This window comes from Antechinus flavipes, chromosome 1 (assembly GCF_016432865.1).
Source record: "Antechinus flavipes isolate AdamAnt ecotype Samford, QLD, Australia chromosome 1, AdamAnt_v2, whole genome shotgun sequence".
NCBI classification, from domain to species: domain Eukaryota; kingdom Metazoa; phylum Chordata; class Mammalia; order Dasyuromorphia; family Dasyuridae; genus Antechinus; species Antechinus flavipes.
Window position 1 is genome coordinate 303,840,232 of NC_067398.1, and position 13,094 is coordinate 303,853,325.

General features: G+C 35.5%; 1 protein-coding gene across 1 annotated transcript in view; it reads left to right on the forward strand.

Annotated features, from left to right (window-relative positions):
* Positions 1-255: 255 nt before the first annotated feature.
* The window catches only part of TMEM114 (transmembrane protein 114), a 48,791-nt gene continuing 35,952 nt past the window's right edge, over positions 256-13,094 (forward strand). Inside the window, exons 1-2 of the mRNA XM_051988086.1 lie at positions 256-564; positions 1,263-1,343. Coding sequence (XP_051844046.1) covers positions 315-564; positions 1,263-1,343 — 331 coding nt within the window. The 5' untranslated portion in view covers positions 256-314. The remainder of the gene's footprint in view (positions 565-1,262; positions 1,344-13,094) is intronic.

Consider the following 13,094-nt stretch of genomic DNA (forward strand, 5'->3'; position numbering starts at 1 on the left):
CCTGGAGAGAAGACCTGTAGGGTGAATGAAATAAAAGATAGGACCTAAATTCAGGACCAAGGAGAGAAGTAAGGAAAGGGAGAGGGCTCTAGAGGAGAAGGGCTGGGAAGGAGGTGTGGAGAGTAGGGTGGAGCTAAGAGCAGAGGGTGGAGAGAAGGAGCTAGAGTGAGAGGGTGGAGGAAGGAGGAGTGCAGGGGTTAGTTCGCACTGGACTAAGGCTCTCCTTGGGTGAGCGTGACTTCTCCCGCTCCTACTGCTGCTGCTCGGGCTTTCGAATACTGTCTGGCAGGAGGTGGACTTGGGTCCGGTGCAGGATGCGGGTGCGCTTAGGTGTCCTAGCCGGGATTGCGGCGCTATCGGGGGCGCTTAGCTTTGTCCTCTTGGCGGCTGCCATCGGCACAGACTTTTGGTACATCATCGACACTGCCCGGCTGGAGCAGCGAGGCCCGGGGGGCCCGGGTGCTGGCGGAGCCCAATATCCAGGTGGTGGCAATGCTGGCGGCCTCAATCAAAGCCAACCCGAACCTCTCAGCTCGCACTCTGGTCTTTGGAGGACCTGCCGGGGTAAGGGAGGTGTGTGTGTGTGTGTGTGTGTGTGTGTGTGTGTGTGTGTGTGTAACAAGTTTGGGGAAATATTGTCCTTGTGATCCCTGCTCTCCACCCACTTTCCCTCTGCTCCGGAGACAGCTTTCCACCCTCTCTCCCCCTTCCCCCCATCTCTCCTGCAGGGTCCTGGCATCCCCTTCCCTATTTATCTTTGCACTGCCATCTCCGGGCCCCTTTTCATTTCTTTCCCGGAGGTGGGTAGATTCCTACCTCCATCTATATCTTCTTGTCTCTATTCTACCCAGTCCTCCAGCCAGATGCTCAGGTTTTTCCTAGAGCTCTGATTTAAAAACTTCCCAGAGCTGTTAGTTCAAAGATTTCACAGCAAAAATCCAAACTCAGAACTCCTAAAGGAATTTGCCGATGAGAGTAAATTTGCGGGAGGGAAAGCTCTGGGGGGCTGTTGATAGGGAAAAGTGAGAGTTTAGGGAAGAGAGTCCCAGGCAGGAAATTCCAGAGTCTCTGTCTTCTGATTTAAGGGAACTTTCTGCTGAAGAGCACGTGTGTGTATGTCTGTATAAATGCATGCAATTGGGAGATTCCTGTTGCTCCTCTCCCTCTTTAATTAGTTGGTTGAAACTCCCAGTTTGCACATGCACTGAACAGTTTGACTTCTCTTGTTGTTTACATTCTTTCTACCTTCCCTCCACCAATAGTCCAAAGCAAGTGCATACCCTTGATGAACCCCTTCTGGCAGGAGAACGTGACAGTCTCGGACTCAGACCGCCAGCTTCTCAGTGAGTGTATTACTCTAGGGATTGTGGTTTGGATGGGAAGTTCTACAAGCATCTTGGAGGTGGTTTGGTGGGTGAAACAATTTTTCGAGTTAGAGATACAAGTACTTTAGGGCCTTCTCTAGTCCCCACTAACTTATACTTGCTCCCACTGATGGAAGCAAGTAGGTTTCTGTGTGTAGTGGGAGAAAGATCCTAACCTTGCCATGGGGTCCTTTAAAATATGAGTCAAAATTTCCACAAATCACACCTTTGATCTATTTAAAGTATTATAAATACACACTGTCCCTCACACCTTCTTCTTTCTAGCTGAAATGGGTATAAAATACTAGAGACGAATGGGGGATTAAGTGGCAGAGGAGCCTAGGTAATCTCCAAACTCAAAATCTGTGTGCCAGTCTTGGAGAAAAAGTTTGTACCATCAAAGAAAAATGATTTGTCTACTAAAAATGCTGTAGGATCCACACTAGAAATTCAGACTTTTAGAGTTGAAAAGATTTTATACTAAACCCCTTATAAGGTAGTGAACTTGCTTATGGTTATACTACAAGTTACAGGGAAATGATAGGATTCAGTTCTATTCATTAATAATAATAATAGTTAACATTTGTGTGGTGGTATTTGCCAAGTACTTTACCATTATTATTTCATTGAATCCCCATAACAATCCTGGAGATAGGTGCTATTATTATCTCCATTTTACAGATGAGGAAACTGAGACAAACATGTTAAGTCACTTGCCCAGGGTCACATGGAAGTAAGCATCTGAGGCTAGATTTGAACTCAGGTCTTTTTGACTTTAGGCCTGGTATTCTATCTTCTGCCCTATCTAGACTTCAGGGGTCCTCAAACTTTTTAAATAGGGGACCAGTTCACTGTCCCTCAGACTATGGGAGGGCCGGACTATAGTAAAAACAAAAACTTTGTTTTGTGGGTCTTTAAATAAAGAAACTTCATAGCCCTGGGGGAGGGGGATAATAGTCCTCAGCTGCCACATTTGGCTGAGGGCCGTAGTTTGAGGACCCCTGATTCTAGTTGTCTTACACTTGCCCTACCAGTCTACAGTATTTTCAACTACTACCTTGTTGCTTTTCTTTTTAATTTATGTTGATATTATGCCTACAGGGTAGGACCATGGAGAAGTCTCCCTACCATTATATAATTAAGAACATATTATTTCACAAAAGAGGAAACTGGGGCACTGAAAGGGTTTGCTTCATGCAACCCACTGCACGCTTTTAGTCACAGAATAACTGAAGTCAAGGGCTGTCACACAGGGGAGTGAACTGTCAAGCATCCTGGGATAAAATGAATACAATAAGTGTGATGTTCTACAAGGATAAGAAAGATACTCATCTGCTTGGGGCTAGATAGAGAAGAAATGATTGTACATAATAGAAAGGAAGGGGCTGTTAGCTCCCCTGAGAATGATGATAGCACATGAGTTCAGTCCTAGAACTTGAGGACCCTTATTATTACTTTTTTTTTCTTGAACTTATACACCTTGCTCAAGGAACATTTCCATATATATAGTGGAACACAAAAAAGGATGGTCTATGATACCACAAATCTGTTTCATATTGTTTTTAATAAGAAGCATATTAGAAATTCCACATGTTACTTTTAATTCTGTCTTCTTTATCTGTGCTTCCTTATGAATTTCCTTCTATTTTCTTATGTGTATTTAAAATTTTGGGACATCAATATCACTAATCTGTTCTACCCCCCTTTAAAAAGCTGAGAATAATTTAAAAGAAATTCTTATGAAAAAAGCATTGTCAAGCAAAACAAATTTGAACAGTGATCATGTCCAAAAAATGTATGTCTCTTTCAAACCATGAGTCTGTCATCTCTATGAGGATGTAGGTAAAATGTTTCATTCTAAGTCCTCTGGAAATGATTGGTCATTGCATTGATACTATTCTTAAATCTTTCAAAGGCTTCTCCCTCCCCTACTATATTGCTGTCCTTGTTTTAATTATTTTCTTCTTTTTTACTCATTTCATTCTGTATTTGTTCATACTACTTAGGGTTCTCTGAATTTTTCTCTTTCATCATTTTCCACTGGACAATCATATTCCATTATATCCATATACCAGAGTTTGTTCAGCCATTTCTCAATTGATGGATATCCCCTTAATTCTTGTTCTTTGATTCCCTCTTTTTTAGTTTCCTTTCAAGGACTAAGAAACTTGTTTTGCTTGTGACCATTCTCTCCCTGATAATATCCTCTTTCTTTACATCTTCCCATCTCTCTTATTTTCCTACTCAGTTTGATGTATTTCTATATCAAATTTTTGTGTGTGTATGATCAGTTCTCCTTTTTTCATTTCATATAAGAGTAAAGTTCATGTAATGTCTCCTCTCTTCTTACTTTCTTCATGTTTGTATAACTTTTCTCATTTTTGTTATGAGAAATAGCAAGTTTTGCCCCTTTCTTCCTTCCTTCCACCCAGTGCTTTCCTTTTGCTTATTGATCTTCTCTTAAACCATCAGTAGAGGAAGAATTCACTCTACGAGTTCTTCTTTTTTTTTTTTTTTATTTAGCTTCCTCAAAAGTCCTTGGTAAAAAAGGTTATGAAATGATACTTTATTAGTAGTATAATATAACAATATTAATTAACTTTATTACTAATTAATAATGATAATATTAGAATGTTAGCACTGTATCATTATATAGCCCCTTCCACTTCAAATTTATTTGGCTTCCTAAATTTATTTGAATTCTTCTGTTTGTATTTTAAAATTCGTACTCAGCTTCATATATACCAGTCTCTATTAAAAGTTCTATATTCCATAAAAATCCATTTCCTGTCTTCCCCTACCCCCAAATAAACTCAGCTTTGTAGAATCTTATTATTGGTTGCAAATCTATATAGTTTGTATTTTGTAAGATTGTATTCCAAGATTTCTTCTTGTGTGTGTGTGTGTGTGTGTGTGGTTTTTTTCCCCCCTTCCCTACGCAACTGGAATTAAGTGACTTGCTCAGGATCACACTAATAAGTATTAAGTATCTGATACTGGATTTGAATTCAGGTCCTTCTGACTCCAGAGTGGGTGCGCTATCCATTGCACTACCTAGCTGCCCTTTCTCTTGTTTTGAATAGAAGTTTTCAGATCTTGTGTGATCCTCATTGTGGTTTCATGGAACCTGAACAGTTGTTTCTATATATTTGACTTTTTTTTTCTTTACTGTGAAAGCTCTATATTTTGACTACAGCTTTTATTTTAGTAGTGAGCATTAAATCACACCTGTTTTCAACTTGCCCTCTGAATTCTAATAGATTTAGACAGTTTTCATTTATGATTTCTTGAAGTATAGTGTCTAGATTTTTCTAATCTTTTGCTTTCAGGAAATCTTGACTAAAAGTCCATATGGCAACATTGGAAGTTTTGTACAAATAATTGTTGATTGCTTACTTTATTTCTGGCATTATGCCAGATACTTTCTGTGATGACATAGTTCCTGCCTTTGAAAAGCAACATTATTATCTTTACAAACTTCATGCTATCTCTGTAGCCTCCTAGAATTTAAGTGAATACTATGTAAGAGGTACTGGAGAGACAATGATAATGAATAAAACAATTTCTATTCACAAGAAACTTCAGTTTGAATGAGATGAGACTAATGTTGATTTCACTAGTATAAGGAACTCCTGATAAAGAAACTCCATCTGCTAATGCAAATCAACATTTTTCTTGGGGACACTGAGAAATTATATTATTTGTCCAGGTTTACACAATCAGGATTATGTTAGAGGCAGTCTGAACTTGTTTTTCTGACTCTGAGGCCAGTTCCTTATCTTTTGTGCCATGCTGTCTCTGCTTTGTACAGAGTAGGCACATTAAATATTTGTAAAATTGAATTAAGGAAAATAATATATTCATCTAGTTGGTTGTTGTCCTTTGTTCTTGAGAAGGACTAAACTGACACCACTATGTTGATTCAAGTATCTGATCAAATCAATACCAACCTAAAGGCATACCCCAGGGTAGGTATAATAGTCCATATGAACATTTGGAGTAGAGATGTCTCTAAACTTGTATATCTCACATTTTTGAGCTATTGCAATTCTGTTTTGATCATAGAGCACAGCCCCTTTTGATGCAGGTACATCATGCTGGATGGTCCTGTGCCATTGTCTCCCATGTCTCACACCAATACCAAGTTTTTCAGCGAGAACATGAGAGTTTCCATGTATTGCTTCTTCTGTCCTCCATGTGAATGCTTGCCTTGTGTGAGTTCTCTGTAAAATAGTCTTTTAGGCAAATGTACATTGACATTTGAACAATTTGGCCAGATCACCAGAGTTGCATTTTCTGCAGTAGAGCTTGAAAAATCTTGGCAATTCAGCTAGAGAAAGGACTTTAGTGTCTGGTGCCTTATCTTACCATGTAACCTTAAGAATCTAAAGAAATTCAAATGAAAATGGTTTAATTTTCTGGCATGGTGCTGATAGACTGTTCAGCTTTCACAGACATATAACAATAAGGTCAACATACTGACTCTGTAGACCTTCAGTTTGGTAGACAGTCTAATATCTCTTCTTTCCCACATTTTTTCTCAAAGCCTCCTAAACACGGTACATTAATCTCATTATCTGTGTGTAAATACCCAGAAAGTATACTACCAAGGTAAGTGAACTTATTCACAGTATTCAAAATTTCTCATTTGCTGTAATTGATGATTCCACATATGTATGTGCTTGTTTTCTTAGTATCATGAGGCCAAAATTAGCATACACAGCAGAGAATCATTCATACTTTATTGCATCTCAGTCTCAGAGATTTCACTGAATGCACATTCATCAGAAAATAAAAAATTATGCATTGGTTCTCCCTTTACTTTATTCTTGGCTTATAATTTTTTCAAGTTAAAATAATTTATAATTAAGCTGACCTTGATGCTGTTTTTGTCCTTGATGAAGGCATCTAACAACATTGCTGAAAACTGAGGTAGGATGAAATGCCTGACAATAAATGCTTGTTGGTTGATTGATAGGGGTTATCCTCTGCAGTTCAGTGAGATCTGGTATAGAGAACAATTTTTACATAGTTAGGTGATGAGAGGGAACTACTCTGCTTGGGCTTTGCCCTTGTCAATACAGGCTTGTCAGTTCATTATTACTTTCTTGACATCTTGGTTAAAGAATAATAAGGTTGAGGGTCAGCATTTTTTCAGAAAGGAGAATATATCAAAATTTCACATACTGTTCTATATTTTTGAAAAATGAGACTCAGTCAAGAGGTTTCTTTAAGATTAGCTAAAAATTTTATGACTTATCTGAGGGTAGGAGCAGATTGTTTCTTCAAATCTATTCTATTTCTCATCTCAGAGAACGCTTTCCTACAATTTCATTTCTCAAAAGGAAAGTTATAAAATTTGACTTAAAACTCTTTCACTATTTCAGAGTGGTCTCTTTTGAATACTAGGAATATTTTTAGGTCCCTGACTTTTCCATGAAGCTAAACAAATCAGAAAGAAGAAGAATAGACATTACTAGAAATTATCATCACTTTTCAGCCTTCTAATGTCATTGTGAGGAGAGAGAAGCTCTATGAACAATCCTTCCTCTTTTCACTTTAAAGAATACATCAGTAAGTAATCTATTGATGTGCAATGTACAAGTAAGCTACTGAAATGTAATGGCAAATAATGAGTTGCTATACCTTATCTTGTCTATCTTAATAACCTAATTTTATTAAAACAGCCTGTTTATTAAAACAGTAATCAATAGGAATGGGGAAGGTATTCACTATACCATCTTCATTTAAGTTATGACTGGAGAGAGAGGTGAAGTTTTTTGTCTTGATTTAAGAAGAAGTTTCTGTGTGGAAAAATGGCTATCTAGAGTTAACATTTGTCTTTTGATCATCTTTCAAATTAGCCTTGAGCACTTATAGTAGGTGGAGTGGAAGATGGAATTACTGCTGACTGGGAAAGATGAAAGAATTCACTGAATGCTCATCCAATTGTCTTGGGATATAAGAGTGAAATTTTGATATGATATGTTGAGAGGTAGAAACTCCAAGCAAACGTGATAACATATGAAATCCTTCATTAACTTTTAATCACTATAGAAAATATCTCAAAACTTTTAAGCTGCCAATGTTTCTAAGACTTTTGGAACAGCCTATTAAAATGCCAATTAGCTATTATTATGATTATTTTTATTATTGCCAAGAAAGATTTTTAATCTCTTTCTGTAGAGTCAATAGTCAACCAATAAATACTTTGACAAACATTTATTAAATACCTACTATGCTCCAGATGCTTTACTAGGATCTGATGATGCTAAAATAAAAATGAAAGAGTTTCTGCCCTCAAAGAGTTTACATTCTTTGGCAGAAAAATCACACACACACATACACATAAAATATATGCATAAAATAAGTGCATTGGTAGGCAGTTAGGGGGCTCAGGACACAGAGTACTGGATTGGGGTTCAGGATGGCCTGAGTTTGAATCCTATCCTCAGACACTTACTAGCTATGTGACTGTGGGCAAAGAATTTAGCTTATAAACTCAGTTTCCTCATCTTCATAATGGAGATAATAATAATCAAAGAAGCTTCCCCTTAGGATTGTTGTCAAGCTCCTTGTAAACTTTAAGATGCTATATAAACATTACCTGTGATTGAATATATGCAAAATATATGTAAAGTAAATATAAAACATGTACTTGAGTGGAACCTTTGCTTTAAAAAGAGCACCATTTGGGAAGACATGTATATACACTCTCAGGCAGAACTTACTCAGTGTTTTAGATCCAATTGATAGATTGTCTACTATCTGCATTCATAGCAGCATTATAGGAGACTTAGAGAAAAGCTGAGAGGCCACATGATATGGTAGAAAGCATGTTGTCTTCTGAATCAGAGGAATTGATTCATATTCCAACTTAGCTACTTGTTACCTTTTGGTAGGACTTTTTTTTGGTAAGTGACTTGATCTCTTTGGGACCTCATTTTTTTTTTTAACTGTAAAATAATATGGAGGTGATTATATTAAACGGTCTCTTCTAAGGCCTCTTCTAGCTTTAATTTTATAATGCTATTACTTTTGTTTTTTTTTATGTCCCCAAATTACTAATGATTAGTGACTTTATTTGCCTCTAAGTAATTGGCTGGCCCTGGTCAATTAATGAACTAGACAATGTCTCTTCCAGGCACGTTACCCCTTTATGCCATTTTTTGAATCCCATATGCTTTTCCTTCCAAATATGTTTGCAGAGGAAGAATTAAGAAGCTTCTTGATTAAAAGAAAGAGGCTAATCTAAAAACTGGCTTGAAGCTTAACATAAAAAACTAAGATATTGATAACTGTTTCCATCACTTCCCAGCAAATTGAAGAAGAAATAGAAACAATGTCAGATTTTATATTCTTGGGCTCAAAAATTATAGTAGGTGGCAACTGAATCCATGAAATTAAAACATACTTGCTTCTTGAAAGGAAAAATGGCAAACCTGGACAGCATACTAAAAAGCTGAAGCATCACCTTGCTGACAAAGTTCTGTATAGTGAAAGCTATGGTTTTTTGAACAGCAATGTTTAGCTATGAGAATTAGACAATAAGGAAATCTAAGTATTACAGAATCAACAATTTTGAATTATAGTACTGGAGAAAACTTCTGAGAGTCTCTTGAGCGGCAAAGAGATCATCCGCCAGTACCTAAAGAAATTAATTCAGACTATTCACTGGAAGGTCAAATAATAAAGCTAATGCTTAAATACTTTGGCCATATTATGAATAAGTGGGACTCATTGGAAAAGATCCTGAGGTTGGTTAAGATTGAAGGCAAAAGGAAAATAATATAGTAGATGGTAGAACTTGGACAGATTTCGAGAGATAATGGAGAAAATAGAAGGGCCTCGTTTACTATGGTCCATGTAGTCATGAAGAGTCAGATATGACTAAACAACATGTTTGCAAACCAACACTTCTGTGTAATCTTGAGAATTAGATTTATATTCAGAACAATGGTTTTTAACATTTTAAATCCATGGTGAAACCTATGAACTCCTTTACAATGATTCTTTAATGTGTTTAAAATGAAATTTAAAAATATGAAATATATATTATAAAGGAAACTATATTGAAATTGTTATAACATATTTTATATCTCTTTATAATACACACATATATGTGTGTGTGTCTGTCTCTCTCTATATATATGTATACATATTTAAATCAGGTTCCTGGGACCCAAATTAAGACCATTTGAATTCTGGATGATTATCATAGCAATATGGGACAGTTAGGTAATACAGTGGATAGAGCACCAAACTTGAAGTTAGGAAGATTCATCTTTCTGAGCTCAAATATGGCCTCAGACCCTGGCCATGTGATCCTATGCAAGTCATTTAACCCTATTTGCCTCAGTTTCCTCATCCATACAATTAGCTGGAAAAGGAAATGGCAAACTACTCATTTTCTTTGCCATAAAAACTCCAAATAGCATCACAAAGCATCATACATGACTGAAATGACTGAACAATAACAAAATCATAGTGAAATATATAGTGATATTTCTTTCTAGATAAGAAAAAAAATTGTGGTATGGATGAAGATCTGCATTTAAATCCTGCTTTTGATGAACTCTAGACCATTTAACTTCTTAGTGCCCCAAACAACTCTTTAAGACTTTAAGTTGCAGAACAGTTGCAAATCTGCTTTACAATGAAGCTTTCTCTACAACAAAGAAATCACCAATCCGGAACATTTAAAAAACTATTTTACATTTAATAATACTTAATACTTTAAACATTTGTTTTCATATTTGATCCTATTAATAATCCTATGAAGTAGGCAGGGTAGTTCTTATTGTTTTTGTTTTATTGATGAAACAACATCTAATGGAGATCAGACTTAAGTTTTGTTCTGGCTCCAGAGAGAGATGACACTGACTGAGTGAAATTGTTTAAGTCTTTATGTCACAATTCACTGATGAAGAGTTGCCAGTTTTTAAATAGGCAAATTTACAAACTTCCCCTAGAAAAACTTACACTTTTTCAGGTGGGGATAGGGAAGGACAATAAAGGATAAAATTTGTTTATTTGGGTTATTTGTAATAGATGGTAGATTTGACTGATAGGTAGTAGATTTTACTCTAACAGAAGGAAGTGTGATAGAGTTGAAAAAAATCATGCTATTAGGAATAAAGAAAACTAAATTCTAGACCTAGCTCCGCCACTAACTAGCTGTATGATCTTTATCAAGTCACTTTCTAAGTCTGTTTCCTCACCTGTAAAATAAATGACTTCAGATAGATAATTTAATAGAAATATGAGATTAAACTTTTGAGTTGGAAAGCACCTTAGAGATCATCCAATCCCCCTACTTTATTTGAGAGATGAGGAAATTGAGGCTTAAAAAAATGAAATGATTTTACATAATCTCATAGAGGTAGAAAATAACAGAGCCAGAATTCTGAGGTCCCTTTCAGCTCTGATATTTTGTTGTTGCCAAGCAATTTGTCCAAGCTCTCACAACAAGTTAGGATCAGAGATGGCTGAGCTATAACTCCAATCTATTTAATTAAATATAGGTAGATGATGTAGCAGTAAGAGATGAGATTGACTTTAGATATGCCCAAAGAAAAAGTCTTACTGCCTTATAGATCTACTGTTCACTGTCCTAGCAATGGCAGAGACTATGATTAAGTAGTTTGCTTTGATTCAGAAAATAAAAATATGTTCACTAAATTGCCTCAAAATGGCATCTTAAATAGTAGTGTGGTAGTTGCCATGAATGGAAATGGGATTTTGATATATAATTGTATAAGTCTCAAAGTTCAGAAGAGAGTCTAAATATCACATATGCATAAGAAGTAGGTTACTTTGTGGAGAGGGAATATGTCCTCTTTGTATTTATTTTTTTTCCCTCTAGAAGTAATACAAAGGATAGCATCTAAAAAACAATAATTGTTTTAAATAATTAATAATAATACCTGACATTTGCATAGTGCTTTATATTTATAAAAACATTTTGGGATCAAATATTTGATTCTCAATGATTGATTGATAACCATTCCAATCAATAACAATAAGAGTTAGCATTAATACATTGCTCTAAGATTTGAAAAACACTTAAAATATTATTTTATCCTAACAACAACAGTGGCAGGCAGCTGATATTATTATCCATATTTTACAGATGGAAAAATGGAGGGTATGAGACTAAATAAATTGTCTAGTCACAAAGCTAGTAAGTTTCTGAGGCTGGATTTGAATTCCTCTGCTTTACTTGCTTTGCTGTTACTTAACACACTCCTCTACCCCAACCAAGAATTCCTCTTTCTTCTCTCACTCTTTTCCTCCTTCTTTATCCCAATCTCATTAATCTATACTAACTTTTATACCCCATCCATCCTATCTCTGTCTCCCTCATATTTCATATAAATTTAGAAGAATTTTATACATACATACATACACACATATCTACACACACATACACACACTTTTCCCTCTTTAATCCTTTCCTGATGTGAGTAGGATTCCAGAACTACTAGTCCTCCTCCCCCATCTAATTCCTCTGTGTCAGTTCTTGCTCTCACGCCTAATTTGTACAACATAATTATCCTTTTCACATTTTTCTATATGGCTATGCTCTTTTAGAATCACATTGTACTCAACTCTTATCCGATCTTTCTTTTGTACTACCCAATTACTAATAACAGTCACAATTATATGGTTTATACTTCCATGTATAAAACATGAAGTTTCTCCTTTTTTAGTCCCTTGAAATTAGTCTTTGATGTTTACCTTTCTCTTGGTAATTTTTCTATTAAGTTCATGTTTTTTTGGCAACAAAATTCTGAAAATCTGGCAATTCATGAAATGTCTATTTTTTTCCATTTAGGATTATGCTTAATTTTACTAGGTATGCTATTTCTGGCTGTAACCCTAATTCTTTTGATTGTCATTATATAGTGTTCAAAGACTTGTATTCTTTTAATGTAGCTGTTGCTAGGTCTTATGTGCTCCTTTGTATTTGAATTTTTTTCTTGTTGCTCATAATATTTTTTCTTTGATCGGGGGATCTGGGATTTGGCAATGATTTTCCCTTACATTTTCCTCACTGGATCTCTTTCAGGTTGAACTTGATAGATTTTTCCTGTTTCTACTTTCCCCTCTTGTTCTAACACTTCAGGGTATTTTTTTCTTTAGTTGTTTTTTTTTTTTTTTTTTGTATTATTGTATTTAAATTTTCAAGGATTCATTTTCTTTCTTAAAACTGGATTTCTCAACCAACTAGAAAAGGAGATCCAGAATCTTAAAGAAGAAAATCATTCTTTGAAAATTAGAACTGAGCAAAGGGTAGCCAATGAAACTATAAGAGACTAAGAAATAACAGAAAAAAATAGAAGAGAATGTGGAACATTAAGAAAAACAATACAACTAGAGAATAGATCAAGAAGATAAAACATAAGAATATTGGACTATTTGAAAGTTGTGATAAAAAAGAACATTGATATAATTACAAGAAATAATCAAAGAAAATTGACCTGAAGTGATAGAACAAGAGGGCAAAGTAAAATAGGAAAATTCCATCAATCATCATCTCAAAGAGATATTATGAGGAAAACATATAGGAACATTATTGTTAAATTTTGAAACCTCCTGATCAAAGATAAAATTTTACAAGAAGCAAACAAAAAATAAAACAATTCAAATATGTTGGACTTACAATTAGAGGTCTACAGGATTTATCAGCAGCTACAATAAAAGATTGCAAGTTCTGGAATATTATAT